Source organism: Suncus etruscus, chromosome 4 (genome assembly GCF_024139225.1).
Source record: "Suncus etruscus isolate mSunEtr1 chromosome 4, mSunEtr1.pri.cur, whole genome shotgun sequence".
Classification (NCBI taxonomy): domain Eukaryota; kingdom Metazoa; phylum Chordata; class Mammalia; order Eulipotyphla; family Soricidae; genus Suncus; species Suncus etruscus.
The window spans coordinates 15,479,331-15,495,694 of record NC_064851.1 but is presented as its reverse complement, the minus strand read 5'-3'; the positions used below and the strand labels follow the sequence as shown (position 1 = coordinate 15,495,694).

Sequence of the window (16,364 nt, the reverse complement as noted above, 5' to 3'; positions counted from 1 at the left end):
GCTTGCTCTTCAAGCCTGTATTCTACCTTGAACACTTGCCTGCTTGTCTTGATGTCTCTTTGCTTCCGTGTAACTTTCACTCTGGAGAAGTCAGTGTTCTCTCTTGAACATTGAATTTCTCTTTCTTGGCACACACATCCTTGTTTTTCTTTTTATAACTAGATTCTTTAATTGGATCATAGTGAGGTAGTTACAAAATTGTTCTTGATTGACTTTCAGTCATACTATGTACCACACCCTTCACCAGTGCATGTTTTCTGTCACCAATGTCCTTATTTTCCTCTCATCCTCCTCCCTGCTCTCTCCCTAGTTACCTACCTCTTGAGCAGACATTTTTCTTCTCTCTCTCTTTCTCTCTCTCTATCTCTCTCTCCTCTCTCTCCTCTTTCTCTCCTCTCTCTCTCCCCTCTCTCTCTTTCCCTCCTTTCTCTCCTCCCACCCCTCTCTCTGAGCCACATCTGTTGACGCTCAGGGGTTACTCCTAGCTATGCACTCAGAAATCGCTCCTGGCTTGGGGGGACCATATGGGACTCCGGAGGATTGAGCGATGATCCGTCCTAGGCTAGTGCTTGCAAGGCGGAGGCCTTACAGTTTGCACCACCACTCCAGCCCCTGTCTCTCTTATTTACAAGTTAGACACTGTGGTTTGAAATATTGTTGCTGAAGGAGTATTATGCATATGGCTTTATCTTTCAGCACCCAGTTTTTGTCCAGAGTAATCATTTTCAAGTAGCATTGTCATAGTGGTATTTTTTATGCCCTCACTGCACATCCCTCACTTTTTGTGGCAAGCTTCCAATCATGCCCTCTTGGCCCTATTGCCTTTGGATATTAATACCATATAATCTTCTTTTACATTTATGACTATGATTATTTTAATGAATGTGATTATTCTATGTCTATCCTCCCTTTGATTCATTTTGCTCAGCATAATACTCTCCACATCCATTCATGATTTCATTTTTTTCTAACAGTTGAATAGTATTCCATTGAGTAGATGTACACAGTTTCGTTTTACACTCATCTTTTTTCAGGTACTTGATTTGTTTCTATATCTTGGATATTGTGAATAGTGCTGAAATGAACATAGGAGTACAAAGAGCTTTACTTCATTGTGTTTTGGGGCCCTTAGGTTATACTCCTAGGAGTGGCATTATTGGGTCATATGGAAGGTAAATTTTTAGGTTTTTGAGGAATATCCAAAATGTTTTCAGAAAAGAAGAACTAGAAATTTAAAAATAAAATCTATCAATTCTTGTAGAACAGAACTGTCAAATGAAAATATAATACAAACCAAAATTATGAGGTTCATAAGCTTATTTTCCTATAACCATATCAAAATATCAAATTTAATTGTAATATTTATGTAATCCAACATAATTCAAAATATTAACTTTAAATTGTACTATAAATTATTAATAACATATTTTCTTCTTTGATTAAATCCTCAAAGCTCAGTTGCGTATATTATAATTCTTATCAGACTTCAACTAGAGTTATGTTCAAAGTGCAGTGGCTAAGTTCGTAATAGCTTTTTACGTGGTTATAAATGTTGCCAGGTACTTGACATTGTTCTTGAATAACCTTATGAATATTGACAATGTATTTATTATCCAATAAATAAAGTTGAGAAGTCCCAAAACTAGTAGGAAGAAAAGAACACATTATGGAGACTCATGCATTATAACAGTCAAAGTGACTGAGTTTTATTTACTTATATCAAAGCAACACAATTTTGAAGTCCTCATAAAGTGCCATGTGCACTTTTTTTCACATGGGGATTGCCGCTGTGTCCAAGCTCTTGAACCTTCTTCTCATATGATTATTCAAGTTTTGTCTCCTGCTCCTAGTCACTTTCATGTTCAAAAATTTTGTTTCTGGCATTTCACAAATCCGAAACATATTGAAGAAACAGGACACATCATTCCAATTTTTTCTTGAATTTAAAGAGTCTCTTATGGTGACACAGTCCTCAACTGTGGCCAGGTTGTTAGGCTCTCCTTCATCCCAGAAGCTGAAAAATAATCACATGGGAGACTTCAAATCCCAGTCTCAAGAGGCAAAGTGAATGAACATCCAGGCCTAGAGCATGTGTGCTATTTAACTTCACGAATTTGTGAGGCAAAAATAATAATCTTCATATTACTGATGAAGAAAAGAATCTCAGAGAAGCAAAACCATTCACTGAGGTCATAAGATTTGGTACCAATAAAATGAACTGGATTTATTAGAGTTTCTATTAGGTCACGCTCCCTCATGACTTTAGATCCAGTAAGTACAAGTTGTGCAGGGATTGGTAATCTGATGGGTTTGTTCTTTTATATTTACTTCTTTTTCACATTTGGTTACTTTTTTACCCTACTTAGCTCCTTATAAGACTGGAGGGAAGCAATGTTCTGAAGTATTGGAGCATCTGAATTTAGCTTACTTAGATTAGATTTAGACCCATCAACTTTTGATTTCTCCAATAATAAATGAGGATTACTAATATTGTTATATCACAAAAAGGTGTGATTTTTAAATAGTGATAAAATAATGAGATCTCCATGTAAAACACTGTACTGTGCTCAAATTAAGTATTGTGTAAAAGTAGAGAGACCTTAGTAAGGGAGTTCCCATTTTGATTTGTAATTTTATCTGTCGCCTTTCCCAAATCATCATGTTTGCCTCCTATACTAGTTTTGGGGAACATAAGACTCTGAATTTCACCTCTATATTTTTAATAAGTTAGCAAATTTTCCATTTTATTCTTTGTTATTTTCTCCTCTTTGGAGGGAAGGGTCTGAATCACATCCAGTTATGCTCTAAAACGTGGGCTCTATGCAGAGGGGTCACTCATGGTAGTGTTTGAGGCTGATCATATGCAAGACAAAATATCTTAATCACTGACGTGTCTCTCTGGTCTTTAACTCATATTTATTTGTTATTTTTCCCTTTATTCTTGAGATAGTGCTAGAAAGTGTGAACAGAGATATTCATGCTTCTTTTCTTTCTGATTTACATCAGCCCTTTGCTTTTTGTCTCTAATATCACCAAGGATGGCCCTGAATATATCTCAGGGTAGAGAAGGTGGCTTCTGATAAATTTCCTCAACCATAGTATAACTTTAGCATTTGGGGTAACCTTCAAGAAAGAAATTACCTCAGAGATTTGTTGAAAGGAGTGCCATCTACCCACTTCCACTGACCCTCAACAACCTGGTCTGTCAATCCAACATAAAACTCTCTCGCTCGTGGTTTTGCATTGAAAAGAAACTCCTATGGAAGAATAAAACACAGATAGAGTTAAAAAAAATCAGTGATTTTAATTCAAATAAAGTAGAATATGGATTAGAGAAAATACATCAATGGGCCTAAAATTATCAAATCACAGAAGATAATTGGATACTTTTTTTTGGTTCTGTAGTCTGGTAGAGTTCTAATTTATTTGGTCCTTTTAGTTAACATTCAGCTATATCTTTTATGTGTTTTTTTTGTTTGTTTTTGTTTTGGTTTTTTGGTTTTTGGGCCACACCCGGCGGTGCTCAGGTGTTACTCCTGGCTGTCTGCTCAGAAATAGCTCCTAGCAGGCACGGGGGACCATATGGGACACCGGGATTCGAACCAACCACCTTTGGTCCTGGATCGGCTGCTTGTAAGGCAAACGCCGCTGTGCTATCTCTCCGGGCCCAATCTTTTATGTTATAGTCAAAATAAATATCAAAGTAAGGAATGTTCAATTATTCTGACCTTAACTCACTTAATGTTTAATTATGTACCTTGGTACAATTTATAAAGCCTTTTTTTTATCATCTTTATTTCTTGATTTTAAATTGATTTATTATTGTGATACATTTATGTGAATATATAAAACATTAAACCAATAAAAATAACTCTCAGGGGAAGGGAAGGAAAAAATAACACTCTCAAAATTATCAGCTGCAATTTTGATGTAATTATTGATATATATAAAATATATATAATAAAATATATATAAAATATTGATATATATAAAAACATTACTAATTATAGCTAAAAGGTAATAGGAAAGACTTGCCTCTTTCATCTAATAAGTTTATAAACACACTAATTCTAAAATGAACTCTGATCTATTTGCTCCCTGCGTTGATTAGAAGAAATAAGCATAGATATTTATTTTTTCTTATGTTATTCTAATAATAAAAGAAGCTAAAATAGGTCTAGACATACAGAAATAAAATATAAAGCTTACATTTTAGGAAGATCATTTAATGTATAGTAGCTCTGGAGAAACCCACTACACATATGTATGGCAAATGGTCTGGATCTTATGAAGAATATTACAATGGCACTAGAGGAAGCTGTACTCCACTTACTTGCTCTTCCACAGTGTTTATAACCACCAGATGAGCTCCCATGTCTGAACAGTTTTTCACACTTAATGGCCAGGTCAAGGTATTAGTGGAAAAGAAATAGCAGTTGGATTGAAAATGTCTCCATCTTAATGGACAGCAATTCTGGACTGAACCTGGTAGAAAAGTAGGTCCTTTAGAAAATAAAAAATATAAATTAAGTAAGAAAATGGTAACATACAGTTGGGTTTATAAACTCATCACTTAAAATCAGAAGGCTATAACCCATTATTTATGCTCCACATTTTAGTATCTAAGACGAGGCACTTTTTCTGCTAATAAGGAAGCAGTAGCTTTCTGGTTTGTCAGATATGATCTTTTGCCTTCTAAAGGTCAGAGACAGTAACACATACATCTACATATTAGTGATACTGTTGAAAGGAAACCTTATTTTTTCCCCCTCAGGGGAGAGTGCGAATGCAGTCCCCCACTACCACAAATTATGCAATTGAGTTTCCCACATTTGGGGAAATTGCAGGGGTCAGCACATCCGGAGTGCAATGGATAAGCTTCACCCTGGGAAAACCACCTTCGTGATCATGGTATCTCCCCTGCCAGGTAAGTATAGGAAATCCTATTATATGTTCTTGGAACCCTAAAAGTTAGAGAATTTATGTTTTATCTGAACTACAACTAAGCAAGTATCTCTCATGTTGTTCAAATAATGCATACTCAACATAACTTCCTACAGATGAACCTAATTTTTTAGAATTAAAGCATTCAAAATTTATCAATACTATTCCATAGAATTACAAGAAAAACATAGGTCAGTGAAGTCTATTATTTTTCTAGTATTATAGAGAGTTTTGCTAAAATTTGCATCAAGAGAGCACAGAGATATTTCTGAGAGATTTATCAATTCTGAGCTATTTCCAAATTCTCTTCTCTACCCATCTTTTCCCCCACCTTATTTGAAAGCAGATGATAAATGGAAAAAATTGCAATACTGGATTAATATTCTACTTCCAGAAATACTATTTGGATGTGAACCTCAATGTTTATTTCAAAAGTATGATATACTCTTACCTCAATTATTTTTGGATCAGTGCTAATTGCATTTCCAAACTTAGGGTATTATTCTTATTCTTATAATGGATTTACACACAAACTCCTCATATTTTTTTTTCTTACAACACAGGCAAGAATTTTCATTTTGTTGGAAAAAGCAAGACCTAACCTAATCACTTTACTTATTCCCAAATCAATCTACAAGGTACAAAAATGTTGGATGAAAAATATGTTAACGTGTGAAAACTATTATACCTGATCCATTTTTGTGGCAGGAAAACTCCATCAACTCTTCATATGGCTGATCTTTTTGTTCATCACATGATTGAAAGATGTGATATGTCACTGTTGGAGAGGGGCATAGTTAATGTCACTCTTCTGATAAAAATAAATTTTATGGAATTACCCAGAAATTTCATGTCTAAATATTTATCCTAGGAACACACATTTGAAAATATGCATATACACCTATGTTCATGATAGGGATGTTTACAATAGCCAAGATGAAAAGCAACCCAAGTGCTCAATGACAGATGAGGAGATAAGGAAGACGTATCTCAAATATAGGTAGACAATATGTTTATATACGTTGTGTATGCAACACATAACAACGGAATATAATTCAGTCATTAGCTAAAATAAAAATTTTCTTTTTGCTACAACATAGATAGAATAGAAAATAGTTCTATTAAACAAATGAATCAAGAGAAAGATAAATACTAAACTCACAGGGAAAACATCAAGAAACAAAGCATGAGAATAACAACGTCCCTTGAAAATAAACTCTTGGGCCTTAGGAACTATGGCTTCCAAATGAGGTAGGGGGTAAGTGTTCTGTAAGAATGCATTGGACACTGATGCAGGTATATGGGCACTATAGTGGTAGGCGTGGTATTGCAATATTATACCTGTAAAGCAAATAAACATTCACACCTTGTAAACAGGTGTTACCACCATAAGAATAAATGAAAAGACACCTTTAAAAAAATCATCCTGTAAAATTGAAATTTTTATTGTGATAGTTTCTTACTATTTTCTTTTCCTTCTGCATGGAGACACATTGAGCTTCACTTGTTTAAAAGAAAAGGGAACTCAATTCTCAGTGTTTCCAGGTTCAAACAATAAATATATTTGATATCAGAATATGTTTATATTTTGTGCCTTCCCTGCCATAAGAAAAGGCATTTTTCCTGTTTCAGATTAGGAAGTCATAGTGTTTTATTAGTGGTTGGAATGCAGAGGGTTGCCAGTGGCAGTGTTACACTCAAGACCACCACCAAGAAGGAAAATATCCCCCATGAAAAAATGTATCAGAAGTCCTTGAAGTGTGCTAACAGTTTTGTACAAATTGAGATTTGAGTATTGAGGACTAACCTTAGACTATATAAAGGGAACCATAAAATAGAAATATCGTTAATGAGAGAAGAGAACTAGCCACAAAGAATAATTTACTCTATTATTCATAGGAAAGATGAAATTTGGCCTTCAGAACTCACCAATGCATTTAGTGATAAAACAGGCACTAAGCAGTAGGATGGAGGCACCAGCAATGGCCCAGAAGAACTCTTGGGAGGAGAAGCATTGTCTTTCTGTAAAAAAAAAAAAATAAGAACAGTTAATTTCCTAAAGTAGAGACTGCTTGGGTGCTCCCAAGCAGTGCTCAGGAACCTAAGGGCACTCCTGAGATTACTCAGTCCGTTTTGCTTGAGGGTTACATCTAGAATAAAAGATGTGGTGTTGTTTTTGTCCTGGGGTGAGCAGAACCACAAAGCTATCTTAGCAGTTCTGGGGAGGTTGTTGGAGAGCATCAGGCATGTGGGATTGAACTAAGGTCTTAGGGACTCAAAGTATGAGACCCAATCTATATACTATATACCACACCTTGTATAGGGTTCCTTTGAGGGGGGTAATATACATTGTTGCTCAGGGGTATCTCCTGATTCTGCGCTCAGGAATGATTCCTGGCACTGCTTGGGTAACCATATGGGATACTGAGAATCAAAGCTAGTTGGCCATATGCAAGACAAGAACTCAAGCTCTGACCCCAACCTGGTAAGAGATTCTTTCTTTCATTTTTAAAAATATTATCTTTAGGAGCCATAGTGAGAACACAGTTGTAGAGCATTTGCCTTGCATGCGGTTGACCCAGGATGGACCTACGTTTGAACCCTGCGGTCCCATATGGTCCCCTGAGCCAGGAGTGATTTCTGAGCCAGAGCCAGGAGTAACCCCCGGGAGTCATTGGTTGAGCATCACCGGGTGTGGCCCAAAAACAAATAAACAATCTTTATTTAGGCACTATGATTACAAACATGTTTGTAGTTGAGTTTCAGATAGAAAAAATAATAACACCCCCGTTCACCAGTGCAACCTTCTCACCACCAATGCTCCCCATCTCCTTCCTCCTCCACCCGCTGCCTCTTTTCAAGACAGGCATTCTATTTCTTCACAAGAGATTCTAATTCATACTTGCTTCCTTCCTTTCACCACCATTATCTGTGTTAAGTAATTCTCAAACATCAGGGGGCGTTGGCTTTATCTGAAGGACTTAAAAAAAAAACCACGGAATATCACTCCAAGTTAACAATGATTAGGTGCTGGTGGAGAACTAACATATAATCTTGTGATCTGGGCCTTCTGTTTTAGAACCAAGGCAACATTCCATTACTAATTCGAAGATACTGACCTATAGAAGCACACTTTTTTTTTTCAATTCTAGATTTTCTTTCTTCCTAATTTCCTGTTTCTTTTTCCCGTCCTCTCTATTTTTCTTGTATCTCTACTGCCCTCCTCTGTACAATGTGTTCGTTTCTAAGTCCTTTGTCAATCAGCTGAATTTCTTGACAGACATGTAACAGTTCTTCTCCTTCATTTCAATACATGTTTCTTATTGTCAAATTATTTTTGTTGTGATGTAGAGAACATGGTCACAGTAATAATATAAGGAAAATGGGTTTCAGAGAAGTCAATAGACTTAACCAGTAAAAATTTAAAGGAAGGTAGAAACAGTAGCCTGATGGCTACACAGCAATTCTTACTATGATATTTAGTTGTCTAAAATCTTTTATTTTCCTCTACTTCATTTAATGACTGTTTCTGTCTATGCCTCTCTGACTCATTGTTTATTTTATGGGGTACTCTTACTTGTTCTGTATTGCTTAAAATTTCTTTCCTCCCTCTACCCAATCTACTAAAGGACTTGGAAGATAACTCAAAGAGCTAAAGCAAGCAAATGCTTCAAACCCAGTTTTGTTCCTGGTAACATCTAGTTCCCTGAGGACCCTAGTGTGTCCCCCAAACAGAAACAAAACCCAAAAATATTTTAAATATTTAAATATTATTAAATATTATCAATATGTAACAATTAAAATATAATTAAATATTATTAATTATTATTAAATAATTTTTAAATATTTAAATTATAGTTGAACATTTTACCTGTATATTGTGATGGAGATGATTTGAAGAATTTCATTCTTAAATTTTCTCTTCTTAATCTCTCATTCTATCTTCTGTGTTTGAGTCCAAGAATGTTTAGTTGGTGGCAGTCAAATAAATCTTGAACACTTTATTTAGGAACTTCAACAATAAGAAATAAAAAAAAATGATAGCTTTGCTGCAGTTCTTGGCTCAAGCCAGGATTTCCTCTCTTGCACAAGGTGGGAAAGTGAAGTTACAGACTTACAAAGTCTCTGGCAACAAACAGAGGAAGTGATGAAACAGAAATACCAGTGGGCTGATACCCTGGAAATACAAGGAATTAAAAGTATTGTTTAATTCATCCGTACACTGTTGGTGTACTTTAAGTCTAATTCATCTCTCAATTTAACCTTGACATTTGTGGAGCCTACCTCTGCACTCAGTTTAACTCTTGATCTGTACTATGAAGCATCTATTAACTGAAAAACCAAGCAATTTCAAAATCCTCATGACACAGACTCAAGAGCTGGGCACTGAATCAGAGCTGGGGACTTATACTGTCAATATGTGTTGTGTATGTAAATATTTTGGGGGATTACTACGTTGCTCACCCTAATCTGTGCCCTACCCTAGGGTGTGACCTGGCATTATGCCCCCACCCTAGGGTAGGACCTGATTCTGCTTCCACCATTGGTTGGTATCTGATCCCACCATTGGGTGGGACCTGACTCTGGAGTATAAGAGCAAGGGTCTGTGGAAGGCGAGGAGCTTTTTGCTGGCTGGAACTGAAGCTGAGTCGTTGGACTTCAGTTTTGTCCATCAGAATAAAGCAAATATTTCCACGAGCCTGACTGTCTGCGAGCTGTTTACCCGCCGTTTCACCTCAGAACCGTGGGCTTGACAGGGTGGCAGACGCGTGCTCCGAGCTGGAAGAAAAGGGCCTCATTCTCCATCCCTCCATCAGTCAACCTCTTCAGGGGCTGTCCTGCTACAAATATGTAGAATGTCAGGGCAAAGAATCCCCATCTTTTGGATTTTTTCCTGAGTAAATTGAACAATTCACTCACATCACACAGATCAGAAAGAGAAAAGAGAAAATATGTTTGGATTCATTTAGAGTATGAACATGGGTAAAAATATTAGGAGGAAGTAGAGAGACATATATCTAGAGATAAACAAAGGGTTGTTTTCTAGGGTTTTAACCAAGAGAGGAGAGGAGGAACTCACATGATGAGGTGACTCAAACGATGAATATGAGATGCTCTGTAATTAGATGTCTTTCTTGCCATATAGAGAAGTTTATGTAATAGGAAAGTTATTTCTCACTTGCAAGAAATTTCCCAATTCTGAATTCTACCCATTGTTTTGATTCTTTTAAATAACAAAATGGGATGATAACAGTTCTATCATTAACCTGAAGGGCTTTGTTGGCATCATTTTGGAAATAATCTACAGAACAAATTCATATGTCTTGGGACAGTCTTGTCACATCATCTTGGGGAAGAACCTCAGTGATGTAAAATTCTTTGCATCATTTTTGTTGTGGTTGAGGAAAGAAACCTACAATGAAGTTCTCTGGAGGCATAGGACTACTTTTGGCAATGTTTGAACAATCAAAATAGCTATATTTTTAATGCTAATTTCCAAGGATGTGGTCCTACTTAGGTTCTTGGTAGTAGGGACCATCAGGGTCACTCCATTGAAGGTAGAGAGTGTTCAGAGCTATGCCTGCTGATGCTTGGTGTTCCCAAGGCTTTACCTGGTGATCTTCAAAGCTCATGGGGTGCCTGGATTGAACATGATTAAATTGCATGCTAGGTGTGCCCCTAATCTTTTTTTTTACTGTTCCTCCCTTAAACTATTTTATTATTTTCCTTCCTACTTCTTTGAGGCTCTTGAACATTTTTCGTACTGTGATTTTACACTCCTTTCAGCAACATGCTGACCACAGGGCCATTTACCAAATAAGGACTTCCCAAATATGGCCACCACAGATATGAGTTGAATAGCCTAATGCCATCTTCAAAGGTCAGCTCAGGGGAAAATCTACGAAACTACGCCTGCCCAGTGGGGCCTGACTGTGAAAAATTGTGAGTGGTGCCTGTGTGTGTCTGTCTACTGTCCTGTCGCATGAACCTCTTGGGAGTGGGCCAAAAAGAGGCTCCAGAAAACTCGCTCTCCCAGAGGCCCATTCTAGGGCAGGAACGCTCATGGATTGGCAGGATTAACATCATCAAAATGGCAATACTCCCCAAGGCATTATACAGATTTAAGGCCATCCCTCTAAAGATACCCATGACATTCTTCAAAGAAGTGGATCAGGCACTTTTGAAATTTGTTTGGAACAATAAACACCCAAGAATAGCTAAAGCAATCATTGGGAAAAAGAATATGGGAGGAATTACTTTCCCCAACTTTAAACTTTATTACAAAGCAATAGTTATCAAAACAGCATGGTATTGGAATAAGGACAGGCCCTCAGATCAGTGGAATAGGCTTGAATACTCAGAAAATGCTACCCAGACTTACAATCACCTAATTTTTGATAAAGAAGCAAGAAATCCTAAATGGAGCAAAGAAAGCCTCTTCAACAAGTGGTGTTGGCACAACTGGATAGCCACTTGCAAAAAATTGAACTTAGACTCCCAGGTAACATTCTGCACGTAGGTAAAATCCAAATGGATTAAAGACCTCGATATCAGACCCAAAACCATAAGATATAGTGAACAACACATAGGCAAAAAAACTCCATGACATTGAGACTACAGGCATATTCAAGGAGGAAACTGCACTCTCCAAGCAAGTGAAAGCGGAGATTAACAGATGGGAATAGATTAAGCTGAGAAGCTCTGCACCTCAAAGGAAATAGCGCCCAGGATACAAGAGCCACCCACTGAATGTGAGAAACTATTCACCCAATACCCATCAGACAAAGGGCTAATAACCAAAATATACAAGGCACTGACAGAAATTTACAAGAAAGAAACATCTAATCCCATCAAAAACTGGGGAGAAGAAATGGACAGACACTTTGACAAAGAAGAAATACAAATGGCCAAAAGACACATGAAAAAATGCTCCACATCACTAATCATCAGGGAGATGCAAATCAAAACAACGATGAGGTACCACCTCACACCACAGAGAATGGCACACATCACAAAGAATGAGAATAAACAGTGTTGGCAGGGATGTGGAGAGAAAGAAACTCTTATCCACTGCTGGTGGGAATGCCGTCTAGTTCAACCTTTATGGAAAGCGATATTCCTTTCTGGAGATTCCTCCAGAAACTGGAAATCGAGCTCCCATACGATCCAGCTATACCACTCCTAGGAATATACCCTAGGAACACAAAAATACAATACAAAAACCCCTTCCTTACACCTATATTCATTGCAGCACTATTTGCCATAGCAAGACTCTGGAAACAACCAAGATGCCCTTCAACAGACAAATGGCTAAAGAAACTGTGGTACATATACACAATGGAATATTATGCAGCTGTCAGGAGAGATGAAGTCATGAAATTTTCCTATACATGGATGTACACGGATCTATTATGCTGAGTGAAATAAGTCAGAGAGAGAGAGAGAGATGCAGAATGGTCTCACTCATCTATGGGTTTTAAGAAAAATGAAAGGCATTCTTGCAATAATAATTTCAGACACAAAAGTGAAAAGAGCTGGAAGTTACAGCTCACCTCAGGAAGCTCACCACAAAGAGTGATGAGTTTAGTTAGAGAAATAACTACATTTTGAACTGTCCTAATAATGAGAATGTATGAGGGAAATGAAAAGCCTGTCTGGAGTACAGGCGGGGGTCGGGTGGGGAGGACGGAGATTTGGGACATTGGTGATTTGGAATGTTGCACTGGTGATGGATGGTGTTCTTTACATGACTGAAACCCAAACACAATCATGTATGTAATCAAGGTGTTTAAAAAAATATAAAAAATAATAAAAAAAGAAAAGAAACTTTAGCTTTATGTCATAGCTTACATTAGACAATGCTTTTTTCACTCTTTTTTGTTTATTAATATATTTATTTAAGCACCATAGTTACAAACATGTTTCATTCATAAAAATGTACACCCCCCTTCACCAGTGCAACATTCCCACAATCAGTGTCCCCCATCTATCTCCTTTCTCACCCCTGCCTGTCTTCAGACATAATTCTTTTTCAATCACTCACTACCATTGTGGTCATGATAGTTGTATAGTTATTTGTCTAGCAGAACTCACCACTTTGTGGTAAGCTTCATATTATATATCTATTGTCTCTGCATATTATCACCATAATATCTTTTATTTTTTTTAAAATAATATATTGATTTAAACACCATGATTACAAACAAAACTGCAGTTGGGTTTCATTTACAAAAAGAACACCACCCTTCACCAGTGCAATATTTCCACCACCAATGGCTCTCCCATATCCCTCCTAATACACACCCTGCCTGCATTCGAGAAAGCCATTCTTCTTCTCTAACTCATTAACATTGTCATTGTAATTGTTAGTATATAATTTCTCTAACTGCATTCACCCTTCTTTAGGCGAACTTAATATCATGAGCTGGTCCTTCCAGTACTCATATCTGGATATTATTACAATAATATCTTTTATTTTTCTTAAAAGCTATAGATAAGTGAGACTATTCTGTGTTTATCCCTCTCTCTGACTTATTTCATTCAGCATAATGGATTCCATGTACATCCATGTATAGGAAAATTTCATGACTTCATCTCTCCTGATGGCTGTATAATATTCCATTATTTATGTACCACAGTTTCTTTCACCATTCATCTGTTGAAGGACATCTTGGTGTTTCCAGAGTCTAGCTATTATAAATAGTGCTGCGATGAATACAGGCGTGAGAAAGGGATTTTTGTATTGCATTTTTGTGTTCCTAGGGCATATCCCTAGGAGTGGTTTAGCTGGATCATTGGGAGCTCAATTTCCAGTCTTTTGAGGAATCTCCATATTGTTTTTCATAAGGGCTGGACTAGATGGCATTCCCACCAGAAGTGAATGAGAGTTTTTTTCTTCCCACATCCCCACCAGTACTGATTGTTCTTGTTCTTTGGGATGTGTGCCAGTCTCTGTGATGTAAGATGATACCTAATTGTGGTTTTGATTTTCATCTCCCTGATAATTAGTGATGTGGAGTGCTGTGTCCCATTTACCCCTTGAATGGTTATTGGTGTATCCTCAAAGAGCTCCCAGAATGAGAAATTGATTCCCATTCCCCTCTCCCCTTGTGGAGGAGATCTTGGTAATATTTATCCGCAGCAAATAATCCACACAGACAGGAGAGTAAAGGCACATGAAGGTTGGGTGCAGAGTCCTTTGTAAGCCTACTACCAGCTCCCCCAAAACACCTGGAGCTAGCCAGTAAACTCTACCAAAAGATCCCGAGCACCTCGCTCTCAAACTATTTATTAGCCTCTCAACAGCGCCCCCACCTGGAAAGTAAAGTTGGGACAACAGGCAGGGATAATAATCCTATGGAAATGCTTTCATATGTAACAGTGGAGCATTTTTTTCTTGTGTCTTTTGACCATTTGTATTACTTTGTTAAGAAAGTGTCTATTCATTTCTTCCCAATTTTGATGGGGTTAGATGTTTTAAGTTAAGTTCTGTCAGTAACTTGTATATTTTAGATATTATCCCCTTGTCTGATGGGTATTGGAAGAATAGTTTCTCTCATTCTGTGGGTGGCTTTTGTATCCTAGGCACTACTTCCTTTGAGGTGCAGAAACTTCTCAGTTAATATAGTCCCATCTGTTTGTCTCTGTTTCCACTTGTATGGAGAGTACTGTTTCTGCCTTGAAGATGTGTTTAGTCTCAATGTCATGGAGTATTTTACCTATGTGTTGTTCAATATACCTCATGGTTTACTTTAGAGTCTAATATCCAACTCTTTAATCCATTTGGATTTGACCTTTGTGCCATGGTGTTAGATGAAGGTCTGAGTTTGCTTTTTTGCAAGTGACTAACCAGTTGCCCCAACATCTCTTGTTGAAGAGGTTTTCCTTGCTCCATTTTGCATTTCTTGCCCCCTTTTCAAAGATTAATTGATTGTATGTCTGGGGAACATTTTCTAAATACTCAAGTCTGTTTCACTGATCTGAGGGTCTGTCTTTATTCCAATACCATGCTGTTTTAATGACTATTGCTTTGTAATACAATTTAAATTTGGGAAAAGTTATGCCTTCCATAGCCTTTTCCCAAGGTTTGCTCTAGCTATTCGTGGGTATTTATTGTTCCAAATTAATTTTAGAATGTTTGAGCCAGTTCTTTAAAAAAAATGTCATGGGTATTCTTTGAGATTACATTACATTTTTAAGTTGTTAATTTGTTAATAATAATTTATTAATAATTAATAATAGTTTATTACATTAAATTTGTACAATGCTTTGGGGAGTATGCCATTTTAATGATGTTAATCCTGGCATTTTAATAATGCCAATCCATGAGCAGGGTATGTGTCTCCATTTCCTTGTGTTGTCTTTTATTTCGTGAAGAAGGCTTTTTAGTTTTCTTTGTATAGGTCCTTCACATCTTTAGTTTAGTGGACTCCAAGATATTTGAGTTTGTGTGACACTAATGTGAATGGGGTTATTTTTTTAATGTCCACTTCTCTATCATTACTGGTGTATAATAAGGCCATTGATTTCTGCATGCTAATTTTGTAGCCTGCCACTTTGCTATATGAATCTATTGTTTCTAGAAGCTTTTTTGTTAGTCTTTAGGGTTTTCTAAATATAGTATCATGTCATATGCAAACAGTGAGAGATTGACCTCTTCCATTCTTATCTGGGTGCCCTTGATATCTTTTTTCTTGCCTAAAGTCTATGGCAAGAACTTCCAGCACTTTATTGAATTGGAGTGGTGAGAGAGGTCAGTCTTGTCTTGTACCAGATTTTAGAGAAAGTCTTTTAGTTTATCACCATTAAGAATAATATTTGCCATTGTCTTTTGGTAGATTGCCTTGACTATATTGAGAAAAGTTTCTTAATGAGAGTTTTTTTTTATCAAGAATGGGTGTGGTCTCCATGACATTAAAACTAAAGGCCTCTTCAAGAAAAAAACAGCACTCTCCAAACAAGTTGAAGCAGAATATACAATGGGACTATATTAAGCTGAGAAACTTCTGCACCTCAAGGAAATAATGCCTAGGATACAAAAAGCCACCCACAGAATGGGAAAGCTATTCACCCAATACCCATCAGATAAGGGGCTAATATCTAAGATATACAAGATATTGACAGAATTGAACAAGAAAAAAATCTAACCCCATCAAAAATGAGGAGAAGAAATGAAGACAATTTCTCAATGATGAAATACAAATGGCCAGAAAGCACATGAAAGAAAATTGCTCCACATCGTTAAACATCAGGGAGATGCAAATCAAAACAACAATGAGGTACCCTCTCACACCACAGAGACTGGCACACATCACAAAGAACATCAACAATCAGTGCTGGTGGAGAGAAAGGAACTCACATTTATTGCTGTTGGGAATGTTGTCTAGTTCAGCTCTTATGAAAAACGATATGGAGATCCC

The 16,364-nt window shown here is 36.9% G+C and overlaps 1 protein-coding gene and 1 non-coding gene across 2 annotated transcripts; both read right to left on the bottom strand.

Annotated features, from left to right (window-relative positions):
* Positions 1-1,770: 1,770 nt before the first annotated feature.
* Positions 1,771-9,165, bottom strand: CLEC4E (C-type lectin domain family 4 member E). The gene is made up of 6 exons (XM_049772499.1): positions 8,816-9,165; positions 6,874-6,966; positions 5,633-5,722; positions 4,334-4,503; positions 3,142-3,257; positions 1,771-2,014 (listed from the first exon to the last, which is right to left on the bottom strand). Exons 1-6 carry the CDS (start codon positions 8,850-8,852, stop codon positions 1,771-1,773), a joined length of 750 nt encoding a protein of 249 aa, XP_049628456.1. The 5' UTR covers positions 8,853-9,165.
* LOC126007371 (U1 spliceosomal RNA) lies at positions 4,772-4,935 on the bottom strand. The gene has a single exon (XR_007494950.1). It is a non-coding gene; the product is annotated as a U1 spliceosomal RNA (small nuclear RNA).
* Positions 9,166-16,364: the final 7,199 nt, after the last annotated feature.

What these genes read in the sequence shown, in the direction of transcription:
- CLEC4E (XM_049772499.1), bottom strand. Translation starts at nt 8,852, where the DNA reads ATGAAATTCTTCAAATCATCTCCATCACAATATACAG. An exon ending in TAAACACTGTGGAAGAGCAA is followed by an intron (nt 3,258 to 4,333) that starts GTAAGTGGAGTA and finishes ATTCTTCCATAG; the next exon opens with GAGTTTCTTTTCAATGCAAA. An exon ending in CCTTTCAACAAATCTCTGAG is followed by an intron (nt 2,015 to 3,141) that starts GTAATTTCTTTC and finishes ATTATTTTTCAG; the next exon opens with CTTCTGGGATGAAGGAGAGC.